The following is a 19,516-nucleotide window of genomic DNA, read 5'->3' on the forward strand; positions in this document are numbered from 1 at the left end:
AGGACGGTGGCTTGGAGGCAACTGCAAGCCAAGAGACTGAATGGCTCTTAGTATGTTGACAAACATATATTTAACCTGAAAATGTTTCCTCTATATGAAAATAGCAACATACATAATTAGTGTCATTTAAATTTATATTTAATAAAGTAGTAACTCATTTAAATTCATGATAATAATAATAATAAATGGCTAATGTTAAGCACTTACTATGTGCCAAACTCTTTACCTTCATTATCTTATTTAACACAATAATCCAAGGGAGTAGGTTGCTATATGATCTCCATTTTATAAGTGAAAAAATTGAGCCTTGAACATTGCATATAGCTTATCTATGTTTATTGCTAGTAAGTGGCAGAGAAGAACATTAACCCATATCTGCATAACTCTGAACCTCAAACTCTTAATTACAGGTATTAGGTAGCACCTTCTTTTATTTCTCTGTCTCTATCAGTTCATCATAATTTGAAATAAAAAACTGCAGGTATTGAGATTTAAACCAAGAGCTTTAATAATAATAGAAATTTTATAGAACAGAGAAGACCAAACCTTTCTAAACTATAGATTACATAGTTAATGGTATCTTCTCTCCTTTGCATTTATCTTTCAACAGTTAGTGTTATAAATATGTAACACAGAATATTAAAGTTCAGTTAAATGAGAGAATTACTCAATTAAATGAGAGAATTTTTCTTGCTAAATTCATATTTACATATTTTACTATTTCTACCAGAGTGTTTATTTCAAAATTCATTTCCTAAAATGTGATTTTTCTCTCTTGAGTGTCATCTTTTTAAATGGTAGAAAAAGCATTCCCAGTATTCAACACAAACTTATATACTGGTTTGAAGATAGTAACACATTTCCACATTTGCAAATTTCTTTCTCTCTCTCTCTCTCTCTCTCTGTAGCTAACAAACTCACTAAAACTTGTAAGAAAATTGAACTATAAATAAATAAATATAAACATACATTAAAGTGCAAACATATACAGGTATCCCTTGCTTTTCAAAAGTTTGCTTTATACCACTTTGTTTTTACGAAAGACCCACATTAGTACCTGTTTTCACAAACTGAAAAAAATCTGAAGAGATTTTCACTTTTATGAAAAAAGGTGAAAAATGAAAATTGGTTCTTCACTTTTTGCCATTTTGGCTTACAAAAGTTTTCTTAGGAATGTTTTCCTTTTGGATAGCTGGGGAAATCTGTATTTGTATCACGCTTTTGACATCCTAAAAATAATAAGTTCACTAAACCAATTTTTCTTATATTTATTGATTACGAAGAGTATTTTGATGACCATAAAATTCAAAATATACCCTACAGGATATTGCAAAGAAAAATTAACCTTTTTTGGTGTGTGAGCAAGAAACAATCTAAGGTAAAAATGCTTTACTAAAACTGCTTTGGGATTTAGAATATTCTAGTAAAGAGGAGAATTTTAAAGGGACATAAAACTTTCGATTCAATATCCCGAGTGTGAGACCTTTTCTCTTCCAGGCAGCTCCATTGGTTTTCAAAGATTACTTGGTCCATTAGAACAGCATCATCTTTTAAAATACAGGACATGTACTTAATAGAGGCAGAGTGCATCACTTGAGAGGGTGTCTCAGGATGTTTGTGTCCCTTTTAATCTGTGCTGCCTGACAAAACAGGCACAAAACTCAACCCTTGGTTCAACACCATTAGCAGCTTTAGCCCTGTGTGGTACCAAAGCACAAGAAGCATAAAGTATGCAGTACAGCCTTCCTCAACTCACTTTCAAAAAAGAGTATTTCATGTATTTTTCATGCTATTTCTCTTCTCTTCCATAAGATTTTAATGGACTAGAGTATGTCATGTGTATAGAATTCATGATAAAACAGAGAGACAGGCGCTATATGATTGAAGTAGCTTCAGAAATAGACAAGGGACAAGTCTTTTAAAATGCATCATCTGAATACGATTTAACTTGAAAAGTGAAAGTGTTGTTAAAGTATTTTTAATAGCACAAAGAGATTTGTACTACAGAAAGTCTAAAAGGATTATTCACCCCAAACGGATTATTTATTTTGAAATGAATATTTATAGAGAGCATCTGAATTAGGCAGTAATCTTTGCCTTTGTTTAAACACAATTAACAATATGCAAATTAAGGCAGTGCTTTTTAGAAAATATGTGAGCCTAAGTACTAATATTGGCAGTCATTTCAATATCTGCACAGTGAGTACATAAAATGAGGAACAACTAACCTGTTATGCTCTTAATTAATGAACACCTGTACACAATGAAAGCATGGCTGATTTCATGAATGCATGAAAATCCAACCGAGCAATTAACGTTCAATTTAAAATTCACGCTATTGAAAAAGTAACAGAAAAAAAACAACTTGTAATAGGCAAATCACAAAAGCAGAAAAGTTGGATTTTTCTGTGAATGAATCTTTTCCAACATATTTAGACTAGCTTTTCTTTTCTTGGTTGCTTAATTTTTATATGAAAAGAATTTGAACATCTTTTTAATGATTATTCACACTTTATGTAATAAGTTGATCATTTGGGATTCTTTTCTTTTCTTTCTTTCTCTTTTTAAGAGCCAGACTGAGTGTGTTTTAGAGAAAGAACCAACTCTTTTGATAATTTATTTTAATTATTATAAGCTTCGTTCGATTTCTAAGAAGTCACAAATCACATTTTTGGTCCAATTCTATAACTATGTTACAAAATGTACAATTCACAGTTCATTCTTAACCTTCTTTGTACATGTGTCTCTGACCTGGGTCCTGATGTGGGTAGCAGCATATAAAGGAAAGAAAAGGAATATTCCTTTTTAATCTTTCAACAAAGACATATGGAGTACCAGTGCCAGACATTGTTCTAGGTATTGAAGATAAAAGAGTGAACAAATAAGACAAAATTCTCATCCTTAGTGTACTTACATTGTAATGATTATTGAGATTCATGTTATCATTGAGTGTAAAGACATTAATTTGTTTCTCTCCTCCTCGTATCTGTAATCTACCCCTCTCTTCATTTCTCTGTTGTTTTAATCATTCTTATCAACATTACTGATATTTGTGTTTGCCTCAGCTAGTGCCTTACTAAATATTTTTTATATACAATTTTATAGGGACATAAAGATAAATCTCAATAAGACTTTGTCCAAAGTAATCAAAACTCTACTAACAATTTTTCTTTATTCTGCTTCTTCCAGATGATGGACAAGATATCTTAACATTTGTTTTTAAATAAAACTGTTAATTTTCCTTGTGTGGTCTTTAGAAAGATTCTATCAGAGATACTTCATTCTAAAAGGCCGGAAGAATACTGTTTTTTTTTTTTCTAAGTTAGGAAGCAGTTATTTTACACATAGACATCAAGATGGCAGTGGGTCAAGTTAAGACTATGTTTGTCTTTGCAAAGTGTAATTTATACCAGCTCAGACGGTGAAGGGCAACATAAAGAATTTAAGGAAGTACCCTATAATTAGGGGTGACTGTTATTACTGGAGAAAAAGAGGGTAAGCTAATCTATTCCGAATTTTATAGGTCTGCTGTATTGAATGAGTATATAATTAGAAGAAGAAACTAACTGCTTCAGTTTCATGGTAACTTGATGCGGGCAAGGGTTGGGAGGAAATTGAAGCACCTAGACCTGTACTTGTAGAAACAAGGAGAGAATGTTCTGAAAACAGATAAAATGAAAGAATTATTTTGAAGGAAAAGATTTTACGATGTCTAGGTAAATGAATTAGGAAAAATTATACTAAAGCAAGCATTAATGGTTAATTCAACTTGCTTTAAAAGTGATTAGGGACATACCAAATAGAATGCTGACTCTCCAATATTCTTACCTGCTTCATTTGTGCGGATCTTTCGAGATGGGATGCTTGGATCTCCAGTCCCAATTGGATTGGTGGCCACCACTCTGAATTCATATTCTACCCAGGGGTTCAGGTCCACTGCCATGGCTGATTCCATGTCCCCTGTTATGATTTCTGGGACTATGGAGAGGAAGGAGATTTCATGCCATTAAATGAACTGGAAATGCTTATAGATTGTGATCAAAGATATCACAGGCACTGACATAATTGGCAGGCTGCTGCGTACATCCTTATAACACGTGGTCATGTGTCACCTCCCGTCTCATTAGTAAAATGAAAATCAATCCTCAGAAGTAAGCACTTGCACATGTCAGTTTGTTATAGTTAGAATTCTTTCATCTCATGTTTACACATAGATTGACATAACGTAACTTGCCATGATCATTTTGTCAACCCCTCAGCCCCAGATAAGACGCCAACTAGTGCTATAATTTAAGCAAATAGCTCTCATATTTCTAGAGAAATTTCTTGAGCAGTTTGCTTCTCACAGTTCTGGCAAACATGCTTAGCCACTTGGCAGTTCCAAGCAGCAGAGTAAGAATATATTCCTCTAATTTAAAAACTCCAGTTTGTGGTTTCAAAGTGGAAGCTCTGAACTCTCCTTGGAGTGATTTTTTGCACTACATTTAGATTTTATTAAAACATAAAATTGTGTGTCAATATAATTACCACATAGTAAAGTATTTTTTAACATAGCGTTTATGCTTTATTTGACTGCTTTTCTTGTTCACTCATCTCTGCTGTGTAGGAAATATTTCTGGAAGAACATTTGTTATAGAGGTGAAAAGGGGGAAAGTAGAAAACCTCCCTTATGAAGTGCAAACATTCTCTGGATTTATATCAGCCCTGGATTTCTGTTTAAGCATGGCAGGGCAGTGGCAGGGGGGAGCTCTTGATTTGATGACTTGATGGACTTTTACTATGACAAGGTGGAATTAAATGCATCTTGGATTTCCCATGAAAATCTCTTTTGAAAAGTAATAGTAGAATGTTACCAAATAATTAGCTCCCTGAAAGGTGAATGATCAGCCCATAGGCAGTGTGGGCTGCCTGACAAATCTCACAGCCCTACAGAGCTGACTTTTTAAAGCAGTGAAATGAAGACATGAAAAAACTCTGTCCCCTTTTGCTGCACTGACAAATGAGCAACATGCTTGGAGTCTAAGAGGTAGGGAATAAAGGCCACTGTTCAGTCCATAGCTTGGTAGAATGCTGAGCTGTGTCTGCCAAACATAAAGGTGGGAAGAAGAGATACCAAGACACTCAGCTCTCCCTAGACCCCAATATACACTGCTTCACCAATACTTGCCTTGGGTCCCTCAGGACTTACTGTTTCATTGACTTCTGTTTATGTCAGTCACTTCAAGCAACTCCAAACAGATAGGTCGTGCCTCATCCGTTTTATTCGAATCCCCATAGAACTCTGCACGTTTCCTCTTTCTGTCTCAGTTGTCATCCTTCCCTACTGTTTAAAATCCTTTTACTAGGGCCTTTGGAATTCATAATCTGTCATTAGCAAAATTGCCATATACTCATTCTTCTTTCTGAACATTCTTCCAACTTTTTACTACAGTAGAAACATGAATCCCTTCTAAGGCAACTTTATGCCTCTCAAGGGGTGGCCCTCTTAAGATATTGTAAAGAAGAGGGCAATCCATCTCAGTTGTGTCTCTCTCCTCCCCACCTCCCCCTCAAATGTCTCTAATGCAAGCATGCAGGTATTTTTCCCACTTAAAAACAAATCAAAACAAAATTGTCTCAAAATTTTCTCTCCTTCCAGCCTTCACCCAGTCTCTAGTCTTTATGTTTCTTTTATAGCAAAACTTCTCGAGAGTTATTTGTACCTTATTTGCTATCTCCAATTATTCTCTTTCTATTCACTCTTGAACCCGCTCCAATCAAGCTCTTACCTCCAGCATTCCACCATAACTGCTCCTGTCAAGATCACCAATGGTCTCTATTGCTAAAATAGAGACCATTGTTCTCTGTTCCTTAGCTTGTTTGTTCTAACATCATGCTTTGACACAGTTGATCATGCTCTGCTCTTTGAAATACTTTTCAAAACTTCTGTTTTTCTCCTTTCTGATTATGCCTTATCAGTCTCCATCGCTAGTTTCTTTTCATCTTCCAGGTGCACCGCAGTTCTACTAACTCCCATTTTTTTTAACTCCATGGTGATCTTATCTAGTCTCATCGTTTTTAAAACCTTCTGTATGCTGATGATGCTAATATTTTCAGCCATGAACTTCCTCCCTAGACTCCAAATTCACATGTCCTATGACCTATTAAACCTTTCTATTTAGATGGGATTCTTAACCTTAATTTCCCCCACCTACTTCTTCAGTATTCCTTACTCAGTGAATGACAATTTCTGTATCCAAAATTTGGGGGTCATCCTGGATTTCTTTCTTTTTCCCCTGCACTACTCCAACTCATAAGCAAATTATGACATCTCTGACTTCAAGTGTTTTGATTTCTCCACTTCCCTTTGCAGCAAAACTTCTTAAAAGAGTTGTCTGCATTAACTTTTCTCCATTTTCTCTTGAACCAATTCTTGTGAGACTTTAGTCCTTACTATTTTACTAAAACTTCTAGTGTCAAGATTACGAATGACCTCTATGTTGCTTAAATCAATGATCAATTCTCATTCCTCATCATAATTTCCAAGTCAGCAGCATTTGACCCAGTTGATTACTCTTTCTCTTCCTTGATGGATTTTACTCTTTTGTCTGTCAGGATATCACATTCTTTTTTTTTTTTTTAACAGATGGTTGCTTCCCCTCTGTATCCTTTGGATGGCTCCTCTTTTCCACAACTTCTTTCTATTGGTTACTTGAGGGCTCAGTTTTCATACTCCTTTCTTCTTTATTTTATGCTTATATCCTTGGAGATGTCATGCAGTCTTATGGTATTAAATGAAATTTATATGCCAATAATTTCCTAATTTATATCTTTATTCTAAACCTCACTCTTAAACTCCAGCCTCGTATATCTAATTGCCGTCTGATCTCTTTAAAGGCGTCTCCTCCAAATACAGTCATACAGCAGTTAGGATTTCAACATATTAATTTTGGGGAGACACAATTCAGTCCATAGTAGGCAGGTTGTGATTTTTTTAATTTTTTAAAATTTATTTTATTTTTTTTGGAAATTCACTTGATGTACAATACTATGTTAGTTTCAGGTGCACTACATAATGATCTGACATTTGCATACATTATGAAATGAATGCCACAGTATGTCTAGTAACCATCTGTCCCCAAACAAATATATTACAATATTACTGACCATATTCTTAGGCTGTGTATTACAGGCCTGTAACTTATTTATTTATAACTGGAGGTTTGTACCTCTTAATTTCCTTCACCTATTTCACATCCCCCAACGCCAACTTTCTGGCAACATCTGTCTGTTCTCTGTATCTAAGAGTCTGTTTTCATTTTGTTTTCTTTCTTTTTTTGTTTTTTGAATTCCATATATGAGATCACGTGGTATTTGTTTTTCTCTGATTATTTCATTAGCATAAGACCCTCTAAATCCATACTCATTATGTCAAATGGCAAGATTTCATTATTATTATAGCTGAGTAATATTCCATTGTTTATATATTTACCACGTATTCTTTTTTTTTTTTTTATTCCTTTTATTTATTTTTCTTCTCTGATTGCCGTGGCTAGGACCTCCAGAACTATGTTGAATAATAGTGGTGAGAGTAGACATCCTTGTCTCATTCCTGATCTTAGAGGAAATGCTTTCAGTTTTTCACCATTGAGAATGATATTTGCCATGGGTTTGTCATATATGGCCTTTATTATGTTGAGGTAGGTTCCCTCTATGCCCACTTTCTGGAGAGTTTTTATCATAAATGGGTGTTGAATTTTGTCAAAAGCTTTTTCTGCATTTATTGAGATGATCATATGGTTTTTCTTCTTCAATTTGTTAATATGGTGTATCACATTGATTGATTTGCGTATATTGAAGAATCCTTGCATCCCTGGGATAAATCCCACTTGATCGTGGTGTATGATCCTTTTAATGTGTTGTTGGATTCTGTTTGCTAGTATTTTGTTGAGGATTTTTGCATCTATATTCATCAGTCATATTGGTCTGTAATTTTCCTTTTTTGTAGTGTCTTTGTCTGGTTTTGGTATCAGGGAGATGGTGGCCTCATAGAATGAGTTTGGGAGTGTTCCTTCCTCTGCAATTTTTTGGAAGAGTTTGAGAAGGATAGGTGTTAGCTCTTCTCTAAATGTTTGATAGAATTCACCTGTGAAGCCATCTGGTCCTGGACTTTTGTTTGTTGGAAGATTTTTAATCACAGTTTCAATTTCATTACTTGTGTTTGGACTGTTCATATTTTCTGTTTCTTCCTGGTTCAGTCTTGGAACGTTATACCTTTCTAAAAATTTGTCCATTTCTTCCAGGTTGTCCATTTTATTGGCATAAAGTTGCTTGTAGTAGTCTCTTAGGATGCTTTGTATTTCTGTGGTGTCTGTTGTAACTTCTCCTTTTTCATTTCTGATTTTATTGATTTGAGTCCTCTCCCTCTTTTTCTTGATGAGTCTGGCTAATGGCTTATCAATTTTGTATATCTTCTCAAAGAACCAACTTTTAGTTTGATTGATCTTTGCTATTGTTTTCTTTGTTTCTATTTCATTTATTTCTGCTCTGATCTTTATGATTTCTTTCCTTCTGCTAACTTTGGGTTTTGTTTGTTCTTCTTTCTCTAGTTTCTTTAGGTGTAAGGTTGGATTGTTTACTTGAGATTTTTCTTGTTTCTTGAGATAGGCTTGTATAGCTATAAACTTCCCTCTTAGAACTGCTTTTGCTGCATCCCGTAGGTTTTGGGTCATCGTGTTTTCATTGTCATTTGTCTCTAGGTATTTTTTGATTTCCTCTTTGATTTCTTCAGTGATCTCTTGGTTATTTAGTAACGTATTGTTTAGCCTCTATGTGTTTGTCTTTTTTACGTTTTTTTCCCTGTAATTCATTTCTAATCTCATAGCGTTGTGGTCAGAAAAGATGCTTGGTATGATTTCAATTTTCTTAAATTTACTGAGGCTTGATTTGTGACCCAAGATGTGATCTATCCTGGAGAATGTTCCGTGCGCACTTGAGAAGAATGTGCAATCTGCTGTTTTTGGATGGAATGTCCTATATATATCAATTAAATCTAACTGGTCTATTGTGTTATTTAAAGCTTCTGTTTCCTTATTTATTTTCATTTTGGATGATCTGTCCATTGGTGTAAGTGAGGTGTTAAAGTGCCCCACTATTATCGTGTTACTGTTGATTTCCTCTTTTATTGCTGTTAGCAGTTGCCTTATGTATTGAGGTGCTCCTATGTTGGGTGCATATATATTTATAATTGTTATATCTTCTTCTTGGATTGATCCCTTGATCATTATGTAGTGTCCTTCCTTATCTCTTGTAACATTCTTTATTTTAAAGTCTATTTTATCTGATATGAGTATAGCTACTCCAGCTTTCTTTTGATTTCCATTTGCATGGAATATCTTTTTCCATCCCCTCACTTTCAGTCTGTATGTGTCCCTAGGTCTAAAGTGGGTCTCTTGTAGACAGCATATATATGGGTCTTGTTTGTGTATCCATTCAGCCAGTCTATGTCTTTTGGTTGGGGCATTTAATCCATTCACGTTTAAGGTAATTATCGATATGTATGTTCCTATGACCATTTTCTTAATTGTTTTGGGTTTGTTTTTGTAGGTCCTTTTCTTCTCTTGTGTTTCCCACTTAGAGAAGTTCCTTTAGCATTTGTTGTAGAGCTGGTTTGGTGGTGCTGAATTCTCTTAGCTTTTGCTTGTCTGTAACGCTTTTGATTTCTCCATCAAAACTAAATGAGATCCTTGCCAGGTAGAGTAATCTTGGTTGTAGGTTCTTCCCTTTCATCACTTTAAGTATATCATGCCACTCCCTTCTGGCTTGTAGAGTTTCTGCTGAGAAATCAGATGTTAACCTTATGGGAGTTCCCTTGTATGTTATCTGTCATTTTTCCCTTGCTGCTTTCAATAATTTTTCTTTGTCTTTAATTTTTGGCACTTTGATTACTATGTGTCTCGGCGTGTTTCTCCTTGGGTTTATCCTGTATGGGACTCTCTGCGCTTCCTGGACTTGGGTGGCTATTTCCTTTCCCATATTAGGGAAGTTTTCAATTATAATCTCTTCAAATATTTTCTGTGGTCCTTTCTCTCTCTCTTCTCCTTCTGGAACCTCTATAATGCGAATGTTGTTGCGTTTAATGTTGTCCCAGATGTCTCTTAGGCTGTCTTCATTTCTTTTCATTCTTTTTTCTTTATTCTGTTCTGCAGCAGTGAATTCCACCATTCTGTCTTCCAGGTCACTTATCCGTTCTTCTGCCTCAGTTATTCTGCTATTGATTCCTTCTAGTGTAGTTTTCATTTCAGTTATTGTATTGGTCATCTCTGTTTGTTTGTTCTTTAATTCCTCTAGGTCTTTGTTAATCATTTCTTGCATCTTCTCAATCTTTGCCTCCATTCTTATTCCGAGGTCCTGGATCATCTTCACTATCATTATTCTGAATTCTTTTCCTGGAAGGTTGCCTATCTCCACTTCATTTAGTTGTTTTTCTGGGGTTTTTTCTTGTTCCTTCATCTGGTACATAGCCCTCTGCCTTTTCATCTTGTCTATCTTTCTGTAACTGTGGTTTTTGGTCCACAGGCTGCAGGATTGTAGTTATTCTTGCTTCTGCTGTCTGCCCTCTGGTGGTTGAGGCTATCTAAGAGGCTTGATGGGAGGCTCTGGTTGTGGGTAGAGCTGACTGTTGCTGTGCATACCACGTATTCTTTATCTATCTAGCAATGGACACTTAGGTGGCTTCCATATCCTGGCTATTATAAATAATGCTGCAATGAACATTGGTGTGCATACATCTTTTTGAACTAGTGTTTTTGTTTTATTTCAATAAATGCCCTGAAGTGGGATAGCTGGATTTTATAGTAATTCTATTTTTTTAAATTATGCAATCAAATTTTTAATAACAAAGATACTATTTTTAACGTGGCCAAATATACTTGGCTAAGTCCAGATTTTAAACATCAAGAGCTTGGTCGATGACAAGAGCTTGTGGAGGGAGCATCAGTGTTCTGCTGCGTTCCTGCATCTGGCAATACAACAGCAAGCACCAGTTTTTAGTAATCCTATTTTTAATTTTTTTGAGGAAGCTATTACTGTTTTCCATAGTGGATATACCAACTTACATTCCTACTAAGAGTGCACAAGAGTTTCCTTTTCTCCATATGCTCACCAACATTTGTTATTTGTTGCTTTTTTGCTAAGAACCATTTTCACAGGTGTGAGGTAATATCTCATTGTAGGTTTGACTTGCATTTCTCTGATGCTTAGTGATGTTGAGTGCCTTTTCATGTGTCTGTTGGCCATCTCTATGCCTTCTTTGGAAAAATGTCTATTTAGGTCCTCTGCCAATTTTTTAATCAGGTTGCTTGATTTTTTTATTTGATGTTGATTTGTATGAGTTCTTTGTATATTTTGGATATTAACCCCTTATTAGATGTATGATTTGCAAATATCTTTAAATATTTCAGTAGGCTACTTTTTTGTTTTGTTGATAGTTTCCTTTGCTATGCTAAATTTTTTTAGTTTGATGTAGTGCCATTTGTTTATTTTTGTTTTTAGTGTCCTCATCTGAGGAGACAGATCCAAAATAAATATTGTTAAGACTGATGTTGAACAGTGTACTGTTTTCTTCTAGGAATTTTATGGTTTCAGGTCTTACATTTAAGTCTTTAATACATTTTGAGTTTATTTTTGTATATGGTGTGAGAAGGTAGTCCAGTTTGATTCTTTTGCATGTAGCTATCCAGTTTTCCCAGCATTATTTACTGCAAAATCTGTCTTCTCCCCATTTTATATTCTTGCATCTTTTGCCATAGATTAATTGACCATAGGTGTGTGGGTTTATTTCTGGGCTCTCATTTCCCATACTATTTTGATTACTGTAGCTTTGTAGTACAGTTTGAAATGAAGGAGCATGATACCTCCAGATTTTTGTTTCTTTCTTGATTGTTTTGGCTTTTTGGGGTGTTTTGTGTTTCCATACAAATTTTAGAATTCTTTGTTCTAGTTCTGTGAAAATTGCCATTGGTATTTTGATAGAGATTGCATTGAATCTTTAGATTGCCTTAGGTGGTTTGGTCATTTTAACAATATTAATTCTTTCATTATATCATTTTCTATGTATAGTATTATGTCATCTGAAAACAGTGAGTTTTACTTCTCCTTTCCAATTTGGATTCCTTCTATGTATTTTTTCTTGTCTGATTGTTATGGCTAGGACTTCCATAAAGGTAGTAAAAGTGGGCATACTTGTTTTGTTCCTGATTTTAGAGGAAATGCTTTCAACTTTTCACCATTCAATATGATGTTAGTTATGAGCTTATCATCTATGGCCTTTACTATGTTGAGGTGTATTTCCTTTATATCCACTTTGTTGAGAATTTTTATGATAAATGGATGTCGAATTTTTTCAAAAGCTTTTCTGTATCTATTTTGATAAGTATATGATTTTTATTCTTGAATTTTTTAATGTGGTATATCACACTGATTGATTTAGGAATATTGAGTCATCTTTGCATCCCTGGTATAAATCCCACTTAACCTTGCTGTATGATCTTTTCTATGCATTGTTGAATTCAGTTTGTTAACATTTTGTTGAGGATTTTTGAACCTATGTTCATCAGTGATATTGGCATATATTTTTCTTTTTTGTGTAGTCTTTATCTAGTTTTGTTATCAGGGTGATGCTGGCCTCATAGAAAGAGTTTAGAAATGTTCCTTCCTCTTCAATTTTTTTGGATAGTTTGAGAAGAATAGGTACTAACTCTTCTTTAAATGTTTAGTAGAAATACCCTTTGAAGTCATCTGGTCCTGTACTTCTTTTTGTTGGCTTTTATTTTTTTATTACTGATTCATTTTCAATACTAGTAACTGATCTGTTTTATTTTCCATTTCTTTCTGATTCAGTCTTGGGAGATTATAAGTTTCTAGAAATTTATCTATTTCTTCTAGGCTGTCAATTTATTGGCAAATAATTTTTTGTAGTAATCTCTTATGATTCTTTATAAGAGATTACTATTATTATTATTTATGTGATGGTTGTAACTTCTCTTTCATTCTTGATTTTATTGATTTGGGCTCTCTCTTTTTCTTGATGAGTCTGACTAAAGGTTTATCAATTTTGTTTATACTTTCAAAGAAACAGCACCTAGTTTTATTGGTTTTTGTTTCCTATTGTTTTATTTAGTCTCTATTTCACTTATTTCTGCTCTAAAATTTATTATTTTGTATCTTCCACTAACTTTGGGTTTTATTTGTTCCTTTACTAGTTCCTTTAGGGGTAGGGTTATGTTGTTTACTTGAGATTTTTCTAGTTTCCTGAGGTAGACTTGTATTTCTAAAACTTCACTCTTAGAGCTGCTTTTGCAGCATCCCATAGATTTTAGGATGTTGTTTTAATTTTCATATGTCACCAGGAATTTTTTGATTCCCTCTTTGATTTCTTCAGTGACCCATTGGTTGTTTTTTTTTCTTTTACGGAGTCTTTCATTTCTTAATGTTAGTTGTTATTCTTTTTTCCAAATAATATACCTTAGCAGAACAATGCTTTCTTTATTTTTTAAAATTTATTTTATTTATTTATTTATTTTGGCTGCACAGCCTGCGGGATCTTAGTTCCCCAACCAGGGATTGAACCCACACCCCCTGCAGTGGAAGCACAGAGTCTTAAGCACTGGGCCACCAAAGAAATCCCCCACCATTGGTTGTTTAGTAGTATATTGTTTAGCATCCATGTGGTTTTTTTTTTTTTTTTTTTGTAGTTTTTCTCCTTGTAGTTGATTTCTAGTCTTAAATCATTGTATTTGGAAAAGTGCTCAGTACGATTTCATTCTTCATAAATTTACTGAGACTTGTTTTGTGGTCTAGCATGTGGTCTATCCTGGAGAATATTTCATGTGCTCTTGAGAAGACTGTGTATTCTGCTGTTTTTGGATGGAATGTTCTGTAGATATCTGTTAATCTATCTGGTCTAATGTGTCATTTTAGGGCAGTGTTTCCTTATTGATTTTCCTGCTTGGATGATCTGTTCTTTGAGGTAAGCAAGATCTTAAATTCTCCACTATTATTGTGTTACTGCCAATTTTTTCTTTATGTTTGTTAATATATGCTTTATGTATATAAGTGTTCCTATGTTGGGTGCATATATATTTACAATTGTTATATTTTCTTTTCGGATTGATCCCTTTAGCATTATGTAATATCTTTCTTTGTCTCTTGTTATAGTTTTTGTTTTAAAGTCTATATTGTCTAATATAAATATTGCTACTACAGTTTTCTCTTTGTTTCAATTTGCATGGAATATCTTTTTCCAACCCCTCACTTCCAATTTGTTTCCTTAGAGCTGATGTGAGTCTCTTGTCATTGCATATATGGCTCTTGTTTTTTCATCCATTCAGCCACTGTATTTCTTTTGATTGGAGCATTTAGTCTATTTAAATTTAAAGTAATTATTGATAAGTATGTACTTATTGCTATTTTGTTAACTGCTTTCTGGTAGTTTCTGCAGTTCATTTTTGTTCCCTTCTCCTTTTGCTCTCTTCCCTTGTGGTTTGATGACTATCTTTAGTTTTATGTTTGAATTCCTGTCTCTCTTTTGTGTGTACCTCATATATCTTGTAAATTTTTGGTTTGTGGTTACCATGAGGCTCATATATAACTATATAACTGTATATATACATATATATATGTATATATATATACATATATATATGTATATATATATATACATATATACATATATACATATATATATAATTATTTAAGTTGATGATCTCTTAAATTTGAATGCATTCTAATAACCCTGCATTTTTACTCCCCCCAAAGTTTAATGTTTTTTCACATCATTTTAAACCTTTTGCTTTGTGTATCCCTTAACAACTTATTGTGGATATAGATGATTCTACTACTTTTGTCTTTAACCTTCCTATTAGCTTTATAAATGGTTGATCTATCACTTTTATTGTATGTTTGATTTTATTGTATGTTTACCTTTGCTTGTCTGTAAATCTCTTCACATCTGAATGATAGCCTTTCTGGGTAGAGTATTCTTGTTTGTAGGTTTTTTCCTTTCATCACTTTGAATATATCATGCCACTTCCTTCTGGCCTGCAATGTTTATGCTAAAAATTCAGCTGCTTTTTCTTATGGAAGTTCTCTTGTAACTTGTTTTTCTCTTGCTGATTTAAAAAAATATATCTTTTTATCTTTGATGTTGACATTTAATTATGATATGTCTTGGTGTGGGCTTCTATGGGTTTATCTTGTTTGGGATACTGTGTGCTTACAGGAACCTGATGTTTGTTTCCATTATGAGGTTAGGGAAGTTTTCAGCTATTATTTCTTCAAATGATTTCTCTGACCCTTCTTCTCCTGGGACCTCTATAACATAAGTGCTAGTACATTAGATGTTTTCCCAGAGGTCTCTTAAACTGTCCTATTTAAAAAATTTTTTTTCTTCTTTTTTCAACTTGGGTGATTTTCACTACTGTGTCTTCAGTTTGATGATCTGTTCCTCTGTATTATGTAATATAGTATTGATTTCTTCTAGTCTACTTATTTCAGTTATTGTATTTTTCAACTCTGTTTGGGTCCTCTTTACATTTTCTAACTCTTAAAATTATCACCACATTCACCTATGTTCTCCTGAGTGTAGTGAGCATCTTTATGAACATTATTTGAATTTCTTACCAGGTAGATTGCTTATCTCCACTTTGTTTAGTTATTTTTCTGAGGTTTTATGAGATTTTTTCTTTTTCCTTTGTATCATATTCCTCTGTCTCCTCATCTTGCCTAATTCTTTGTTTATTTCTATGTGTTGGATAAGTCAGTTATAATTTCCCATCATTGAGAAGTGGCCTCATGTAGGAGACGTCAAATAGGGCCCAACAGCACACTCCCTTCTAGTCACTAGAGCTATATGCTCTAGGGTTCTCCCCTACTTGGGTTGCATGGACCCATCTATTGTAGTGAGGCTGACTACTGTGGGTGCTCTGGTGGGCTAGACTGGCCTCCATTCTGTTTGACTCTCAGGTACTGCCTCATGGCTACTGGCTTGCTAAGGGCAGGGCCAAGTTTTGAAATGGTTGGCTGCTTAGCCTGGGTGGGCCCTGAGCTGGTGTCAGCCTGCTGGTGGCCAGGAAGACCCGCAGCAATAATAGGTTAGAGAGAGGACTCCAAAATGACACTTGCCAGCATGAGTGTGCTTGTTGTAGAATGAGCTCCCCCAAATGGCTGTCACCAGTGTCTCTATCCCCAAGGGGAGCTCCACTGCCTCCTGCTTTTCTAGGAGGCTCTCCAAGATCAGCAAGTGGTCTGACCCAGATGCCTTTAAAATTATGGCCTCTACACTGGGACTTGAAGTGTGTGAGATTTTGTGCATGCCTTTTACGAGTGGAGTCCCTATTTCCTACAGCCCTCCAACTCTCCTGAATGCAAGCCCCACTAGCCTTCAAAGACAGAAGTTCTAGAGACTCTTCTTCCTGGTGCAGGATGCCCCGGGTGGGGAGCACAATGTAGGGCTTGGAATCCTTGCTCCTTGGGGAGAACCTCTGAGATTGTGATTATCCTCCCATTTGTGGGTCACATACCTGGTGGTGTGGGTCTCAACTACACAGTGTCTCTGTCTCTCCTCTCCATCTCTTTTATGGTTTCTTCTTTATATCTTCAGTTGCAGAAAAATCTTTTCTCCTAGTCTTAAGGTCATTCTCATAGATAGTCACTCTGTAAATAGCTGTAGTTTTGGTGTGCCCATGGGAAGTGGTGAGTTAAGGATCTTTCTACTCAGCCATCTTCACCACACATCTCTTGAAATTTTAAACAGAGTGGTCAGTATGAGCCTCATTAGGAAGGTACATTTGAGTAAACTTTTGAATGAAGTTTGGATTTAGCTATGCCAATATTTGGAGGAAAGCATCCCATGTAAAAGGAGTAACTAGTACAAAGGTATTAGATGCATTATAGGCAGGACATTAGAAGACCAGTGAGTCAAGAGCAGAATGAGAATGGTAGAAGATGAGTTTGTAGAGGGATTGGAGGAACCAAGTCATATAGGATTTGGGATTTCATCCTGAGAGAAATGAAAAGACATTGGGGAATTGATATTGTGTTATCTTTTAGTATATTAAGCTATGTTGAAAATAGGAAGTAATTAAGGTTAAATGAAATCATAAGGGTGGGGCAATGATTTGATAAGAGTAGTGTCTTTATAAGAAGAGACACTGGAAAACTTGCTTCCTGTCTGTCTGCCATGTGAGTAAGCAGTGAGAGGGCTACTATCTGCAAGCCAGGGGGAGCATCCTTACCAGGAATCAAAAGGAACTGGCTGACACCTACATGCTCAGTCTCCAGAACTGTTAGAAAATTATTTTGTTGTTTTAGCCACCTAGGTAACGGTATTTGGTTATGACAGCCCAAGCAGACTAATATACTACCTCTTCCACAGTACTTCTGATCTTCCTTACAATATAATATTTCTTTATTTTTTTTCATTCATTAACTTCCAAGATACTATTTAACTTACATGTTTATTATGTTCTCTGTTATTGTTTGTCCTCACCCATGTGAATACCGTCTCCACAAGGGCATGAATGTTTTGTTTTGCTTTGTTCCCTCCTACATCCTAAGTGCCTAGATCACTATCTGAAGGTTGCTTGTTACATTATTGTTGAATGAATGAAAGGGGAGTTCAAATTGCCAGGTGTGATCAACAGTTAATTTCTGTTTTAATCTTGATGTAATTATTTCTGATGCAATGTTAAAAAACAAAATTAATATAAAATTTATAACTATCCTTCCTCCCAAAGCTACATATATTTATATTCTCCTAGCCATAACTATAGGTTTTAAAGACTCCTACCCGGGAGGAGACATTCAAGATGGCAGAGGAGTAAGATGTGGAGATCACCTTCCTTCCCACAAATACATCAGAAATACATCTACATGTGGAACAACTCCTACAGAACACCTACTGAATGCTGGCAGAAGACCTCAGACTTCCCAAAAGGCTCAGGAGCAGCTGATTAAATCTCCACAATCAACGTGATGTACCCTGAATCTCTGGAATACCTGAATAGACAACGAATCATCCCAAAATTGAGGTGGTGAAATTTGGGAGCAACTGCAGACTTGAGATATATTTTTTTTCTCTTTTTGTGAGTGCGTATGTGTATTCTTCTTTGTGTGCTTGTGCCTGTATAGCTTTGTTTCACAATTTTTCATAGGGTTGTCTCTGTCCTTTCTTTTTTTTTTTTAGTATAGTTTTTAGCACTTGTTATCACTGGTGGATTAGTTTTTTGGTTTGGTTCCTCCTTTCTTTCTTTCTTTTTTAAGAACTTTTCATTTTTTAAAACTTTAATAATTTAAAAAATTTTTATTTTAATAACTATTTTATTTTATTTTTTTCTATCTTTTTTATTTTAATCTCCCTTTTCCTTGAAGCCATGTGGCTGACAGTCTTGGCACTCCAGCCAGGTGTCAGACCTGTGCCTCAGAGGAGGGACAGCAGAGTTCAGAACATTGGCCCACCAGAGACCTCCTGGCTCCATGTGATATCAAATGGTGAAAGCTCTCCCAGAGATCTCCATCACAACGCTAAGACCCAGCTCCACTCAACGACCAGCAAGCTACAGTTTTGGACAGCCTATGCCAAACAACTAGCAAGACAGGAACACAACCCCACCCATTAGTAGAGAGGCTGCCCAAAATCATAATAAGGCCACAGACATCCCAAAACACACCACTGGAAGTGGTCCTGCCCACCAGAAAGACAAGATCCAGCCTCATCCACCAGAAAACAGGCACCAGTTCCCTCCACCAGGAGGCCTACACAACCTACTGAAGCAACCTTAGTCACTGGGGGCAGGCACCAAAAACAACGGGAACTATGAAGCTGCAGCCTGTGAAAAGGAGACCCCAAACACAGTAAGCTAAGCAAAATTAAAAGACAGAGAAACACACAGCAGATGAAAGAGCAAGGTAAAAACCCATTAGACCAAAAAAATGAAGAGGAAATAGGCAATCTACTTGAAAAAGAATTCAGAGTAATGATAGTAAAGATGATCCAAAATCTTGGAAATAGAATGGAGAAAACACAAAAACGTTTAACAAGGACCTAGAAGAACTAAAGAGCAAACAAACAATGATGAACAACAAAACAAATGAAATTAAAAATTCTCTAGAAGGAATCAATAGCAGAATAACTGAGGCAGAAGAACGGATAAGTGACCTGGAAGATAAAATACTGGAAATTACTACCACAGAGTAGAATAAAGAAAAAAGAATGAAAACAACTGAGGACATTCTCAGAGACCTCTGGGACAACATTAAAAGCAACAACATTCGAATTATAGGGGTTCCAGAAGAAGAAGAGAAAAAGAAAGGGACTGAGAAAATATTTGAAGAGATTATATTTGAAAACTTCCCTGATATGGGAAAGGAAATAGTCAAGTCCAGGAAGTGCAGAGAGTCCCATACAGGATAAATGCAAAGAGAAAACCGCCAGGACACATATTAAACAAACTATCAAAAATTAAATTCAAAGAAAAAA

General features: G+C 35.2%; 1 protein-coding gene across 2 annotated transcripts in view; it reads right to left on the reverse strand.

Annotated features, from left to right (window-relative positions):
* Positions 1-19,516, reverse strand: part of CNTN5 (contactin 5) — a 1,367,783-nt gene that overhangs the window by 69,976 nt on the left and 1,278,291 nt on the right. For both annotated transcript variants that reach the window (XM_082409880.1, XM_082409881.1), the window contains one exon: positions 3,829-3,978. In XM_082409880.1, coding sequence (XP_082266006.1) covers positions 3,829-3,978 — 150 coding nt within the window. The remainder of the gene's footprint in view (positions 1-3,828; positions 3,979-19,516) is intronic.

The sequence above is a fragment of the Balaenoptera physalus genome (genome assembly GCF_965194825.1).
Source record: "Balaenoptera physalus genome assembly, chromosome: 10".
Lineage (NCBI taxonomy): Eukaryota > Metazoa > Chordata > Mammalia > Artiodactyla > Balaenopteridae > Balaenoptera > Balaenoptera physalus.